Below are 15265 nucleotides of genomic sequence, written 5' to 3' on the forward strand. Positions count from 1 at the left end.
ACAAGTGATTTCAGTTACATCCAGTTGAAAGAATACATAAACAGAAAGATATTTGGGTACTCAGTCGCTTTCCTTTCCTGATGTTAGGCTACTGCCAACTAAAGAACACAGCGCAGACTCACATCTTACAACATAATAACATAATTTATATAGGCTAGGTTACCCGCAGTTGGCCACAACTAAAAGATGCAAGACAATAATAACATGGTGGATGAGAGTCCAGCCATGGCTTGCTTGTTTAAGGCTGTTCATCGTCGTGATTGGAAACATGTAATGGCACAAAACAAATTTCAGACCAGCGATCCCTTGAAGTAGCCTAAAGAGCTAATGCGTCCAGGCATGCAGGTGTTTGCAGCGGTTGCTGTGCTGCACTGGCATGTCAGCTATGCTCAGCACTAATAACGCCAGCCTATACGCACGCCTTGTTATCTATCAAACTGTAAGGTGTAGTATTCATGTTCGGTTTTCTACAACTCGCCAAACTACACGCTTAGCAGGTTCGCGGTGAATGCACTGTGTGCAGTTGCGCCCCACAGTGTCTGTGTGTGTGCGTGCGTGAGGGTGTGTGTGCTGGCGAACACTCACAGTGAGGGGTCGTGCACAAGATCTTTGAGATTGATTCCACTGCGGTCCTCAGCCAGGTTCCGAAAACAGCTGTCACTCACTGGAGAGAGAGAGAGAGATAGAGAGAGAGAGAGAGAGAGAGAGAGAGAGGGGGGGGGTGGGGGGGACAGGAAGACAGTCAGAGACTAAACGACAGGCACAGTCACAAAGAAAAACAATCCCAACTTGCTGAAGTTACCAGAGAAGTTAAGCATAACAACACATTTCCAGATCCACACAAACATGAAGACAAGTCTTAATTAAGATTTAAAAATACAATGAGGATCACAACTGCACACTCTATTTATCTTTACCTCTCCCTCTCTTTACAAACACATGCACACACAGACACACAAACTTTCGAAGACATTTGCAACCACTGTGTCCCATGACTGTTGAGAAGGTGTGAGCCACATGAGTCATCATTGTGATGAGGAGACAGAGTGAGAGAGATAAAGAGAGAGTGAAAGACAGTAGGGAGAGAGAGTAGGGAGAGAGAGAGAGAGAGAGAGAGAGAGAGAGAGAGTGGGACAGGGAGACAGGGAGACAGGGAGACAGAGAGAGGAGGCTAAGAGACAGAGAAAGAGAGAGGGAGAAAGAGAGGAGGGAGAGAGAAAAAGAGAAGGGAGAGAGACAAAAAGGGGAAGAGGAGAGAACAGAGAGAGAAAGGAAGGAAAGAGACTAAACACAGAACTAAGAAAGAGACCAGGTGTTGTGATTTGAGTGCTGGAAGTAGACAGAGAAACTGATGAGATGTGACACATGACTATATGAGGCCTGGATATCACAAGCAGTGTCCTAATTACAGCACACCCCAACCTATTCTCCTGGCACACCATTCAGGGGAGTACCAAACCATTGTCCCCTTGCCTTTAGATCACAGAGAGATTGGTGAAATAAGAATGGATGAAAAAATAGTGACAGAGTGAGATGGAAAGAAGAAGAAAAAAAGAAAGAAGAGAAAAGGGGGTCAGAGGAGGTGAGAAGAGGGACAGAGGAGTGTGAGGAGAATGGGAGAGAGGGATGAGAGGAGGGTGAGGGGAGTGTGGGGAGACCGGTCCAAGAGAGAGGGAAAGAGGGAGAGAGGGGGCTGGAGTGACAGAGGTAAACAGAGAGAGCAGGCAGCAGCTCTTGGGCTCTGGCAAACAAATGGGAGTGCTGACATTTGCACAGAGAGAGAAAGAGAGAGAGAGACAGAGAGAGAGAGGGAGGAAAATGAGGGGGAGAGGGCTAGAGAGAGCGAGAGAAGGAGAGTGCAAACGAGGGACTGAGGGGAGGAGGGATAAGGGTTGAGAAAACATGTGGAACACACACTACCCTGGATTAGATGAGCAACGGTTGGTGATTGTATGTGTGTGCGTGTGTAGAAGGGGAAATTCCTTCAAGACTGCAGTATTCCTGACATACATACACACACAAACACACACACACACACCCTTCCTCAGTCTCTCTCACCCAGCTACCCCTTGATCTAAAAATAGCCGTTCATCTCTCCTACAAGAGGCAGCAACCGTTCTGAACCAATCAACATGCTCTGTCAAAGGCATCTGCACCCTCCACCCTTCTTTGCGTGTGTGTATGTCCACATGTGTGTGTGAGTGTAAGAGGGAACTCCTGGATTAAAGGTAGTATGGTTGCTTCTCCCACTGGTGAGGGAGAAGGAAAAAGAATTGATCCCTGAGAGAGAGAAAAAAGGGAGAGACGGAGAGAGGGAGGGAAAGAGGGATGAGAGAGAGAAGCATAAAGAGACAAAGAAAAGACAGAGAGAATGAAAGAAAGGTGGGGGGGTGAGAGAAAGAGAAAAGAAAGAAAGAAAGAAAGAAAGAAAGAAAGAGAAGAGGTAGAGGGAGATCTGGTTGCAGCTGAAATAGGCTTCAAAGGAATATTAATGTGATCCTGTGCAGGAGCTGAAGACAGCGTGAGAGAGGGAGAAGAGAGGGAGAGGAGGGGGAGGAGAGGGAGAAGAGAGAAAGAGAGAGAGAGGAGGGGGTGGAGATGGAGAGGGCAGAGGGAGGAAAGAGGGTGAGGAGAAGGAAAAGAGAGGGAGAAGAGAGAGAGAGAAGAGAAGGATGAGAGGGAAAGGAGAGGGAGAGGAGAAGGAGAAGAGAGAGAAAAAGGAGAGGAGAGAGAGAAGAGGAGGGAAGAGAGGGAGGAAGATAGGGAGAGGGAAAGAAGAGGGAGAAGAGATGGAGAGAAGAGTGAGAGGAGGGGGAGAAGAGGGAGAGAGAAAAAAGGAGAAGAAAGGGAGAAGGAGAGAGAAGGAGGAAGAGAGGGAGGAAGAGACGGAGGAAGAGAGGGAGAGGAAGGGAACGCATTGCGTCAGCATGGTGCAGGTTGCCATGCCGCTGACAGCTTGGCCCCTGGACTTCTCATTTTCCCAGCTAGCAGCTGGGTCCGATAGCAGAACAGGGCCCTACTCTAGCCCCCTACCTCTCTCCTAGTCTCCGCCTCTACAGCCAGCTGCCCACCAATAATATACAACCCACCTCTTAACACACCTCCCCTGTCTTGGAACAGACCCTCCTCTTAGCATTCCTATGAGTTCAGCTATACCTTCAACCTTGATATGGTCAAGGTCAGGATGATCCAAGCATTAAGGTGCCTTTTCCACAGTGACCTCTGGGGAAAGGCAGGGGTCAAGGTAGATAGGCTCGTCCCCATCACAAGTTCTTCTCTAACCCCAGGACTGGAGCACAATCTGTACTAGGCTGGAGGACTTAAAGGCAGGTGTATTTGGAAGGTTGAACCAAACAGAGTAAAACCAGTCACATCTGTGTTAAAAACAGAACTGTGTAACTTCACCTGCCAGTTGAATTTGGGTTTGTGTTCCCAGCAAAGTGCATGGACAGATTATCTAAAAGCTTTCATTCTTTCTCTGTACTGTATGTTTGCAAATCTATAGCACTGGTTAATTTCCTAGCTTTTTTCTATGCCTGAACAACATCATTGAACATTCTCCACACTACACATACATCTCTGTGTGTGCGTGGATCTGTCGGTAGTTCTTTTATTTGCCTGTCTATGCTTTTATGTCTTCTTCTCTGTGTGTGTGTGTGTGCAAGCTGAATGTGAGATCCCCGGGCTACGGGTGTGGGCGGAGAGAAGAGGGCCCATGCGTTAGAAGCGTTACGCGGGGCAAAGTGCTAACAGGGAGAACACTCACATACAAGACCCCAGGGGACTGTAGAGTGTACATGCACCCTGAAAGGGTTAATACTACAACACAACTCACTGCAGCCCTGTGTGTGTGTGTGTGAGTGAGTGTGAGTGAGTGTGTGATGGGAAGGAATGAGAATGGGTAGGGAAGGGAATGAGAATGCATGAAAAAGAAAGCAAATAAAGAAGGATGTGCACACTAAAACTTCCAGATAAGTAAAATATGTGGTTGCAGAACAAGAGAATGAAAGGTAAAAGGAAAAGAACGTTTGGTGACTGACTGACTGGCTGGCTGGCTCACAGGCTGGCTAGCTGACTGGCTGGGAGGCTGACTGGCAGGCTGGCTTGCTGACTTACTGTGTGGAGGGATTCATTGACTGCTATGGAGTCAATCATTTCCAGGACATAAAGCAGTCAGTTCTCATTATCTCTCTGGGATCCCACACCTGGAGTTTCCCCTATACCAGGCCCTCACACTGACACACACTTGGGTTGGAATCAGTACTGTATCAGTCACCCCCAGAGTTCACACAGGAACCTGGAACTATTCTAAGCAGTTAGGGTTGTATTGCCTTCCTGCACTCTGTGTCTGTTATTCTGTCATATTCCCACACATGACGTGATTATTTTTAGCTCTATAAATGATTTAACATTCTATATTTTTAGCTTGAAACATATTTGTTTGAGGGTAGTTTTTTGTATTGAAAATTACCTCTCTACCTGGTTTTATCAGCACTATTGACCAAACATATCTTATCATTGCAGCGTAAAATTGTATTTAGGCTAATTTAATGCAGGAAAATGTAGAAATAAACCAATGAGATTACAGAGTTCTGCTCCACGTACCCATTACCTCTGCAGTTGGCAACTTCTGTGGCAGGGCTTGTACTAGACAAGACTGGTGCAGGGGTCAGACACCACATTAGACTCATATCTGCTGCTGGTGGTGGTGGTGGGGGGGCAACACCTCTTTAAGATGCCCCAAAAATGACATCACAGGCTCCTGCCAGAGTTTTATTGGCTTGTTCCGTGTCAAATGGAAACAATGGGCCTCGAGCTTGGGATTAAATGGTCTTAATGATAGAATAGAGGATTGGATCCACCCCCAGTTTGTAAAGGGGTGGGGTAGACATTTTACTAGAGAGGCTTTAGATTCTGCAACACCCTCTAAGGGGGAGAAGAGAGGAGAGGAGGGGAGGGAGGGGGGAGGCAGTAGTGCACAAATACCAGCATCTTAATTCCATGGCAGGGGAAATTTCCAAATGAATAAAGGCTTCATGGTGCTGGGTAAAATATAGTAACAGCAATAACAGTAGATAACCTAATCTAATATAAGCTCACTGTATCTTAGCAACCTTGTTAATTCTGAGTGGAGCTGTAGTGTAAGCTGCAGGAGCACAGCATCCATCATCACACACACACAGGTACCACACACACATGTACTACACACACACATGTACTACACACACACACGCACACACACACACACACACACATGTACCACACACACACACACCCTCACGCACATACACACATACATAGATGTACCACACACACTCACACACATAGACACAAACACGCACACACTCACACACACACACACACACACACACACACACACACACACACACACACACACACACACACACACACACACACACACACTCACACTCACACACACACATCATTACTCTCAGTTACATTCTGTATCTTCCTGTCAACAATACACACTCTAAAGTTTACCCTTATGCAAACACACACAAGTGGCCTCCCCCCCCACACACATACAGAGACCCCCAAAAACACACACAGGGCCCCAGGCTTACTCAAGCAGCCGGGAGAATGGAGGGGGTGTGGAGTGGAAGAATGGGATCCTAATCGTTGGGCTGCATTTCAAAGCCTCTCCACTCCACAATACAGTTTTCAGATAAGATTTGAAAAACACTATTTATATCCTGGACAAAGGAGCCAGCCAATGGATTGATTTTCATTTATTTGAAGTCAGATCTAAATGAGCGGGGTTTTACATAATGCTAGGAGTACAACACTCCACCTGCTCCTGCCCTACGTGGAGGAAACTGCCCCAAAACACAGCAGGGGGGAGAGTGACTGGGGGAGGGGGGGGGGAGCTGTGGGAGAGAGGGAGAAGGAGCTGGAGGGAGTTGAGAGAGTGACTGGGGGAGAGGGAAAGGCGTGGGGAGGAGATGGGAGTGAGAAAAGAGCATCGATGAGGAACCAAAGTGTTGGGAGAGGAAAGGGAACGAGGAGCGCTGCTCCAGCACCTTGGAGAGCGACCAGGCCATCGAGAGATCAAGAGGAGGAAGGTAGGAGAGCTGGGAGGAGAGCACTGTGAAAAACAGACACAGAGCAACGTGAAAATGCAATAAAGCCAGCCTACTGGAACACAAAATGACACACAGCAGTGGATACTACACAGTACTGGTTAGTCCTCCGAGAGCTCAGAGGAGAACATTCTGAAAGCTCTGGCCTTTCTTCTATGCATCTGGGCTTTGCTAGAGAGCAAAAGTGGGTAGGAAGAGGACAAAATAGAGAGGAAGAAAGAAGGGAGTGGAAAATGGAAAGAAAGAGAGAGAGAGAGAGAGAGAGAGAGAGAGAGAGAGAGAGAGAGAGAGAGAGAGAAAAAGAGAGAGAAAAAGAGAGAGACAGAGATTGTGCTGACCCTCAGTGCTCTCCCCAGTCTCAGTAGCTTGCTTCCCTGTCCGTCTCCACAGGGATAAATAAAACATGAGAGAGACAGAGCCCCAATGCCAGTGCACTTAGTCAGCATCCTGGCTCCGTGCAGCCCCACTACACACGCACACACACATATATTTATATACACACACATATATAAATACATATTTATATAGACACACACACACAGGTATAAACTCTTCAGCTGACCAACCACCAAGAAAAATTCACACAGGCAAACAGGTTCTTTTTTCAGAGAGAAGAACCTAGCGTTACATTTTACACTTTATACACTTTTTACCTTTCACTACTGCTCTCTCTCTCTCTCTCTTGCTCTCTCTCATCCCTCACTCTCTCCCTTCGTACTCCTTCACCTGAACCATTCTTTTTCATCATCATTCCAAAGAAACCCGGAGACTCCAGCTCCATGAAATGCCAGCAGTTCCCCACAAAGGCCTCTCCTCTTGATGTTTTATTAACGTGGTCATCAATATTGAAAAGACACTTACTAATGAAGTCAGGGAGGAAAGAAAGTTATAGAGACAATTTACAGCAAAGTAGGGAATGTGGAGACCTTGAATATGGGAGTATTTTCTTTTTTTTCATGGTCTGACCATTATGCACGTCCTCCTTTCATCCATCCCCTCTTCTTCCAGTGTCTCCTCTGAGCTCCTGGGTGGACAAATATGATTGGTGGGCTTGACGAACTGCCACACCCCTCATGAATATTCATTCGGATTCACAGGGGCTGAGGACAGCGAGTTACATCTCTAATGACAGCAGCGTGATGAAGGGCTCTGAGCCTCACATGCCGTCCGAGAGAATGAAGCAACCTTATCACCTCTGCCGACATCCGGAACATGTCAGAGAGCATGTGGATAAAATAGAGCAGAGTAGAACGGAGCAGAGTAGGGTAGAGCAGAGTAGAGTTGAGCAGAGGAGAGCAGAGCAGAGCAAAATAGAATAGTAGAGCAGAGAAACACTTTATTTATCCCAGGGGGGAATTGCCTTGTTACAGTAATAGAGGTAAGAACCAAATATAAAAAAAGGAATTAAATATATTATATAAATCTACAATATACAGTTTACAGTAACACAAATAATCATCAGTCCTCAGCTTGCCTAGTATGTGCAACTCAATTGAGAGGAGCGTGGTGTGAGTCAGGAATGTTGTAAAATGGTTGGTTCCCACCTCAGGACCCGCCTAGCTGGATAACCAAGTCTCACTAGTGTTTCTGACAGAGCAGAGCAAGCCAACTCCTCCCACTGTGAGTGTCTTGCAGTCCGTGTCAACAATCCCATGGTGTTGACACTAACTCAATACGCATACTCTGGCTCTGATAATATGCTATTGACAATCACACAATGCAATGGTGTTAACAATATGGCGTCTTATGACAAAAAACAACAACAGTGTAAGTGACTACAATCCAATGATCCTGACATGATATTGAGACAGTATGCAATTATGTGATGATGATATGGTGTTGATAATAATATAACAGTGGTGACAATACGGTTGCAAAATAATACAATGGTGTTGACATCACAGAATTGACTCCAATACTAGTAATGACTCCAAAAAGTCAGGCCACTGAGTTATTTGGGTGCAATGCTGAAATTAGGATGAAGAGGCTGACGGATTGCAAGTTGTTTCAAAGGCCCATTTTAAATTATAATGGCTAATGATTTGCACTCCGCATTCAAACAAACAGTAGGACCTTGTTCATTCCTTCCTATGTTTGTACACTTCATTCTATCCAACCTCTAAATTAGTGAGTCCAGGTAGTAATCTCTTATTGCTGTGTCCAAACAGCTTCGCCAAGCAATACTATTGATTTCAATAGGAATCTGCTTACACAGAGGCATCAATATAGACCCTGGGTGCACCTTTCGGACTCAGCCCCCCTCCGTATGTAAAGACAGCCCCCCCTCCCACTAGCCCGGACAGACTCGCTGACTCAGGATATCCCAGCGTCCCATCAGGAGCCTGACCACCAGTAACACCATATTATACACAACTACACATGGTCTCCTAAAACCACATTCACATTAGTTCCCCAGTCCTTCTATCTGGGTCACAGAGGACAGCACTACATGTGGCCTGTAGTTTAGAATGAAAGGAGAACATTAACGGAAAGGCCCCCTTTCCTGCAGACGTTTAGGGCTCGTAGTGAAATGCATGTATTGGGGCAGCTAATCAGATCAGGTATTGATTGGTGTTCATGGAGAAGGCCTTTAATGTGCTCCCAGTAATTCGATGGTCTCTTAGAGGAATGGAGACAACCAGGGAGGGGGAGAGGGGAAGGGAATGGGTTTTAACTCCAGGTTGAGGTTAGGCTTAGGGGGGCCACGGTTAATTTTATTGACGTTAAACTGGAGTTACTGGCAGGCTTTCATCCACAGATTTGATGGTTGTCTATGTCTTGTACAGTACAGTTCTCTTAACGGACGTGCAGATTCATGAACAAGGCCATTCTGTGTAAGTCCCAAGCCTTGTTTGGACAGGCATGCCTCCAGAGGTACAGTTGTCAGCTTGATTAACAATAACAGGAGCGAGAATGTATTGTGACACACTGTGCATTAAGTGGCGAGTTGATCTAAGATGCATCTCCGCTTGTCTCGGGGGCACCAGGGGTTGAGCCCCCCCCACCTCCACTCCCACACCCCACCCCCACCCTCCACCCCCACCCCACTCTCCCAGCTGGCCTCCCCATGACCAGCATCCAATCCGAGTGTAGAAATCCCATTTCATGCCCGCGATGCATTGGCGAGGCAAAACAAAGGCCGATTAGCCCAGCTGCGGCTTTAGCACGCCGACAATCATCGTGAAATCAGCAGAACGGCAGCGAGGCAGAAACTCGGCCACTCCAACGATGCAGCACGCACCACAACATTATGCAAATGCTACATAGTATGTATCACAACAAGAGACTGTCGCTTCAATACAGTCAGAGGAAAGGATTCTGTAGGGTCTATAAGTTCTTTTCTTTCCCAATGAGTTGACAGGGAAGACGTGTGTCATTAAAAGTGCTCTAGCGGTGTAAAAAGCTAAGTTAAATTCCCATAGAAGGAATGTTGAGAGAGAGAGAGAGAGAGAGAGAGAGAGAGAGAGAGAAGGGGGGGGGGGGGGAAAGAGGGAGAAAGAGCGAAAAAGAAAGAGGGAGGGAGCAGTGATACTTGATGGTGTATTCAGACATGGAGGCTGATGGGCAGAGTCACCACACCCTGTCCTAAGCCAACATCATCCATTATTGGTTCTCTTCACAGTAAAGTTCTTCAACTGAATTTGCCTTAGAGGAACCTTTCCTTTTCCAGGTCGTTTACGCTCCTTTTCAGGAAGAGATACTATACACCACAGTTGCTGTTGCTGTTAACGTGTGTTATTTTTGTGTGTTTTGAGTCGACGTGTGTTAATGCGTAATTGTATGCGTGCTACTCCACTCCCCTTATTTCCCAGGGAGGTAGGCCTTGGGATCTTCACACAGATACACACACAGATAAACACACACACTCTCAGAGTGCCCCGGGCCCAGATGCACTAATGAAGCAGCCAGTAAGCAGCAACCTTCATTACATTCAATCCTCTGGACGAAGTCAGCAATTACATCGCCGTTTCCCTCTGTCAGAACACAGAAGCTGCAGAGACTGTCTCTCTTTCTCTCTCTCTCTCTCTCTCTCTCGTTCTGTCTCATTCTCTATCTCACGTTCTTTCTCTCTCTCTGTCTCTCTCACACACAAAAAAAAACACATACAGACACACATACTTTCACTAAACACACCGACACACAGACATCCGCTCACACAGGCAGTTGGCCTGCTTCTCAGGACCTCTCCTTGCTAAACTCATGCAAGGATGAGCTCCTGTTTACCATGGGCGGTTGTTTGGCTCCGGCTCATCTCTGTAACACCACTCCTCTAATAGAGAACAGGACAGAACAGGACAGGAGGGGAGGATAGGACAGGATAGGAGAGAACAGGACAGGGGAAGATAGGACTGTATTGGATAGGACAGGAGAGGACAGGGGAGGATAGGTCAGGAGAGGACAGAATAGGAGAGAGGAGACAAAAGGATATGTAAGAGGAGAGTGTGTAAAACCAGACGAGAGAAGCCTCATATACAACAAACAACAGACTGGAAACCCTTTCTACTGTTTCTACTTCAAACGGTCAAAAATGACCCACACATTACATGTATCTGGGGCTAAGATGAGGCCATAAACATTTGATGTCCAGGTGACACAATCTGAGAGGGTTTTGTGATTCTGAAGAGGGGTGAGGAGGGAACAGGGTGGGAAAAGCAGGAGATTGAATAATGAATCGCGAGACAGAGGAGAGAGAGAACACCTTGGCCTCACACAGGCCAGTCAGCCATCAAACACACTCATTAGGAGCGTTGGCCCTCTCCATTATTCACTCTTACATGTTCCCTTCTTCCTGCACACCGCCTCACAGTGACGGGGAGATGGGGAGAGGTGAGGAGAGACAGGCAGAGAGAGAGCTCCAAGAAAGAAAGAAGGAGAGAAAGGTGATGATATGGTGTGTAACCAAAAATAGTCTCAACAAGAGGCAGAAAGACGCAGAAGAGCAAGAAGAAAAAAGAGAAAGAGAGAGAAAGAGAGAGGGTGGGTTAAAAGAAGGACGAGAGGCAAGAAGAGAAGGGGATCTTAAGTATCATGCATTATCAAGCATTTTCAACTACCATTGATAAGCAATTGATTAGCCAAATTGATGTAAATATAAATTATGTATGACTATGCAAAGAACTGATATAATTACTATCAATATTTTGAATTATGCATGCAATCAGTCGGCCCATTCAATGGCAACTGTAAACACACTTTGTGAAGCAATTTATCTCATCTGAGGTAAAAGCAGATCCAGGACAAATATTAAAGAAAAAAACTAACATCTGTCATTGATTCTCTTGGTCAGGCGATATCCTTTTGTCTGTATAAAACAAGCTTTTGTATTTTCAATATGCTACCGGTCAGCTTTTTTTTTAAGAATATACAGACTTCCTTTCTGCCGCCAGAGTGGAGGATCCATTCCTGGAAGCATGTGTCAGACATCGATCAGCACATCGCACCTCGCGCTAGCCAGCGTTCAGTGGAAGGAGGAGGGGTCTGGACAAGTGACAAGCCAATAGACACTCTGGCAGGGTGACAAAGAGGAAACCACCGTTGCCAATGGTGACGGCCAGCAGTCACGTCGCGGCTCACTGTTACAGCGCTCGGAGGAAGAGGTGGAGGTGGACGGGCAGGGGGTGGGGGCACCGGCAATCACAGACGCACTATTCTTGGAGAAGAACCTCTGATTTGATGTCACGTCCTGTCACTGAGCTGGTCTCCATACGCCAGCCAGAGTCTTTCTGTAAATAATTCCTGTAAGACATCTGCTCTGTTGTCATGAGTTGTCTCTGTTTTTACTTTCTCTCAGTTTTTATTTCTCTCTCTTTCTCTCTCACTCTCTCTCTCATCTTTCTTCCCCCTACCACCCTTTCTCTTTTTCTTTCTCAATCTGGAGAAAACAAAAACAAATGTCAGAGCACTGAAAAACAGACGGATGTTGACAACTGAGATTAGGTATCTTTCTCTGAGGAACAGAGGCAGGGCTGAGAGAGAACATGAGGCACCAGCAGATTTAATAGCTGCTTCACTACCGAACAGATCTGAGACCTCCTCTGTCTCTTTCTCGTCATTCTCTAGTTCCTGCCGAGCCCAGATGAGCCGCACACAGCTTTGTGGTACCATGGTGGTGGTGTTACTAGGGCTGCTATACACACACACTGTACATCTGCATGCATACACATGGACACAAACACACGCAGACACACTGCACATTTGCATGCATATAGATACACACACACTAGTGTTGTCATGATACCAACATTTTCGATGACAATACCAAGTTTAGTTTCACGATACTCGATACCGAAACAATACTTAAAACTGATACGATACTGATTCGATACTTGATAACTAATAGATCACAAACAGACAGTCCACATGGGTTGATCAGATTTTCGAATTAACAGCCAAAACGACAATGATTCTACCAACAGACCATTTCCACTTAAACGTTACTCCAGCAACCCAACCTTTTATTTACCACAGGTATTTTGTGAACTACAGTATAGGCAATGCTATGTTCGCAAAATTTATGATGGGAGTGTCTTTTTTAATCGTCTGTTCTGTCTGAGCCACCTTAGGGCCTACATGTAGCTAGCTCATAGCTCTACTATGCTACTCAACTAGTTTTAAAAAGCACCAAAATGAGACCCCTAAATAACTGTACATTTACATTTAGTCCTTTAGCAGACGCTCTTATCCAGAGCGACTTTCAGTAAGTACAGGGACATTCCCCCGAGGCAAGTAGGGTTAAGTGCCTGGCCCAAGTACACAACATCATTGTTCACGGCCGGGAATCGAACTGGCAACCTTCAGATTACTAGCCCGATTCCCTAACCGCTTAGCCACCTTACTCCCTGTAGCTTAATATATTTGTCGTTTTGGAACTCACATTTTCAAATATGCTTGCTTGTCATGCTATTTACGATACAGTAGGGTAGGCCTGACAAAGGCTACATATTTCACCATCCTACCAGCTGGCTAGCCAGCTAGCTGATTCACTAACCTGTCATTTTTAGTACTAGGTCTTGTTGTCTGTCACTGAGGTGCTTGGCGAGGTTAGAAGTATTTCCTCCCTTGCACAACACTGTTTTATAACAGCTTTTACAAATAGGCTTTGTAATGTCTGTGGGTTTGCTGTCAGAGTCGGCTCTCTAGGCAAAGTAGTCCCACAGTAGACTCCGGAAGCCTGTTTGACCTAAATACCGAACATTGGGAAATTATAATACCGTACTGTTAATGACAAAAAAGGATAGAAAAGTAACAATATTTTGGTATGCCGTGCAACACTAACACACACACACACACACACACACAAACACACACAGGACACGCAGTCTAAGACTGGAACACACCAGCACACAGTCAACACAGACTATGGTGACAGAGGAATGAAAATGCTTGTGCAGTGTGAAACAATGCTGATTATGTCTCTTAAGTATTGATCCTCTTCTACATTATCAGTCCTCCCCAATAACTCAATTTCCTCTATATTTTACAGAAAAGAATAGTATTCACAGTATGTGGCGCCCCATGTAATCTTATGTATTTTTTTGTGCTGTCAGTTAAACGCGTTATTAGGTGCATTCGACATGGACTGCGGCTGCGTGAAACGACCAGCTAGAGTAGCTGCTTGCAGTCGGGGAGGAGTTGAAAATGTGTCTGTAAAGTCGGACATTCCAGCTTCTCGTGGTTTGCTGCGTTGACGTCAGTCATGGCCGATCAAGCGCTGTTTGCTTACTTTACTTTATTTATAATTAAACTTAGTCTTTCCGTTAGTGAAAAGGCGGACTAAAACCCTTTCTTCAACACATTTTTTATTCAATTAAACTGTTTGGTCCGGATTTGAGCGTTGGCGAAACTGAAGGTGTCAGAATAATTACAAAACACACGTCAAAGTTGTCATGTGTGAGTCAGGCCAATCATGAAATAGCTGTGTCGTCGTTAGAACCCTTGCAGTTGCTCTTGAGAAAATGCGCTCGGCTACACAGCCGGCAGTTCTCAAATCGATCTCACGGTACTTTGATGGCTACGTCACAGTGACCTAGCCTCGGCGCCATCTCAAGTCGGACAAAAAGTCTAACCAGAATTCACTGTTTCAAGTCAGCCGCCTGCACCGCTGCATGAAGTCAGTTCATGTTGAACGCACCTATTAACGGTGTTAACGCAAACCCTTTTTAACGGCGTCCATTTTATTATCGCGAGATTAACGTTCTTTTTGGTCTAGCAAACTTTGTAGTTTTTTTCACATGCTGTTGCAACAACTACTGACGTTAGAAAAACTACAACACCACACCGGATCTAGCTAGACCGGAAACAAAACAACAGGCACTCTGCACACACTTGTTTGGGCTTGCGAGCCGGCTAAAGAGTAGTAGGCTAACGTTACGTTTTGAGTGGATGGTGAGCGCGAGACGCCGAAATGGATGCCAATAAGATTCTGAATGGAAAGTTTACTTTTAAAAAGTTGCCTAGTGTTTCCATTGACAAGACCAAAGTGATCTGTGTGTTTTGTCGTTGTGAACTGAGCTATCATCGCAGCACGTCCAGTCTGAAATACCACTTGATGGCCAAACAGCTGATGCGAATTCTCCGCCCCCTCGTCAAAGCCAGGCGATTGCAATGTTGTTTTCAATAAAATAAAATTAACTATTTGCACTAAACAATCCCATCCACTTTTCCATGTTGATAAGAGCATTAAAATGAGAAAAATTTCTGGGACAAAAAGAAATCAAGGGACATTTAGAATAAATAAAAATGTGCGATTAATTGCGAGTTAACTATGACATAAATCGCGATTAAATATTTTAATCGTTTGACAGAACTAGTATATTTGTAATTACATTGTGTTTATTTAACGGACACTTTCATTCAAAGTGATAAAAAGAGACATCCAAAGTCAACAAACTCATCACACAAACCGTAGTCCATAGTCAATAACACTTGAATGCCATATTCTCTAAAGCTCCTCGGCTGTGCTTGTAACATGGAGAACAGGCCCAGCCCACCCTGTCTTTTGGAATATAAATAACTGTGTGTGTGTGTGTGTGTGTGTGTGCATGCATGTGACTGCAATATATGCTGGCTGATGACCTGTCCTCTTGGAGTAGAACATGAGAGAGATGTTCATGTCAGAGCTCCCTCAGATGTGCAGAGATAAAACTGTGAAGAGCCCAACTGGC

The 15265-nt window shown here is 45.5% G+C and overlaps 1 protein-coding gene across 3 annotated transcripts in view; it reads right to left on the reverse strand.

Moving 5' to 3' along the window:
* gphnb (gephyrin b) overlaps positions 1 to 15265 on the reverse strand; it is a 94604-nt gene that overhangs the window by 70855 nt on the left and 8484 nt on the right. For all 3 annotated transcript variants that reach the window (XM_067241228.1, XM_067241227.1, XM_067241226.1), the window contains exon 2: positions 586 to 664. In XM_067241228.1, the coding sequence (XP_067097329.1) occupies positions 586 to 664 (79 nt within the window). The remainder of the gene's footprint in view (positions 1 to 585; positions 665 to 15265) is intronic.

Source organism: Osmerus mordax, chromosome 8, assembly GCF_038355195.1.
Source record: "Osmerus mordax isolate fOsmMor3 chromosome 8, fOsmMor3.pri, whole genome shotgun sequence".
NCBI lineage: Eukaryota > Metazoa > Chordata > Actinopteri > Osmeriformes > Osmeridae > Osmerus > Osmerus mordax.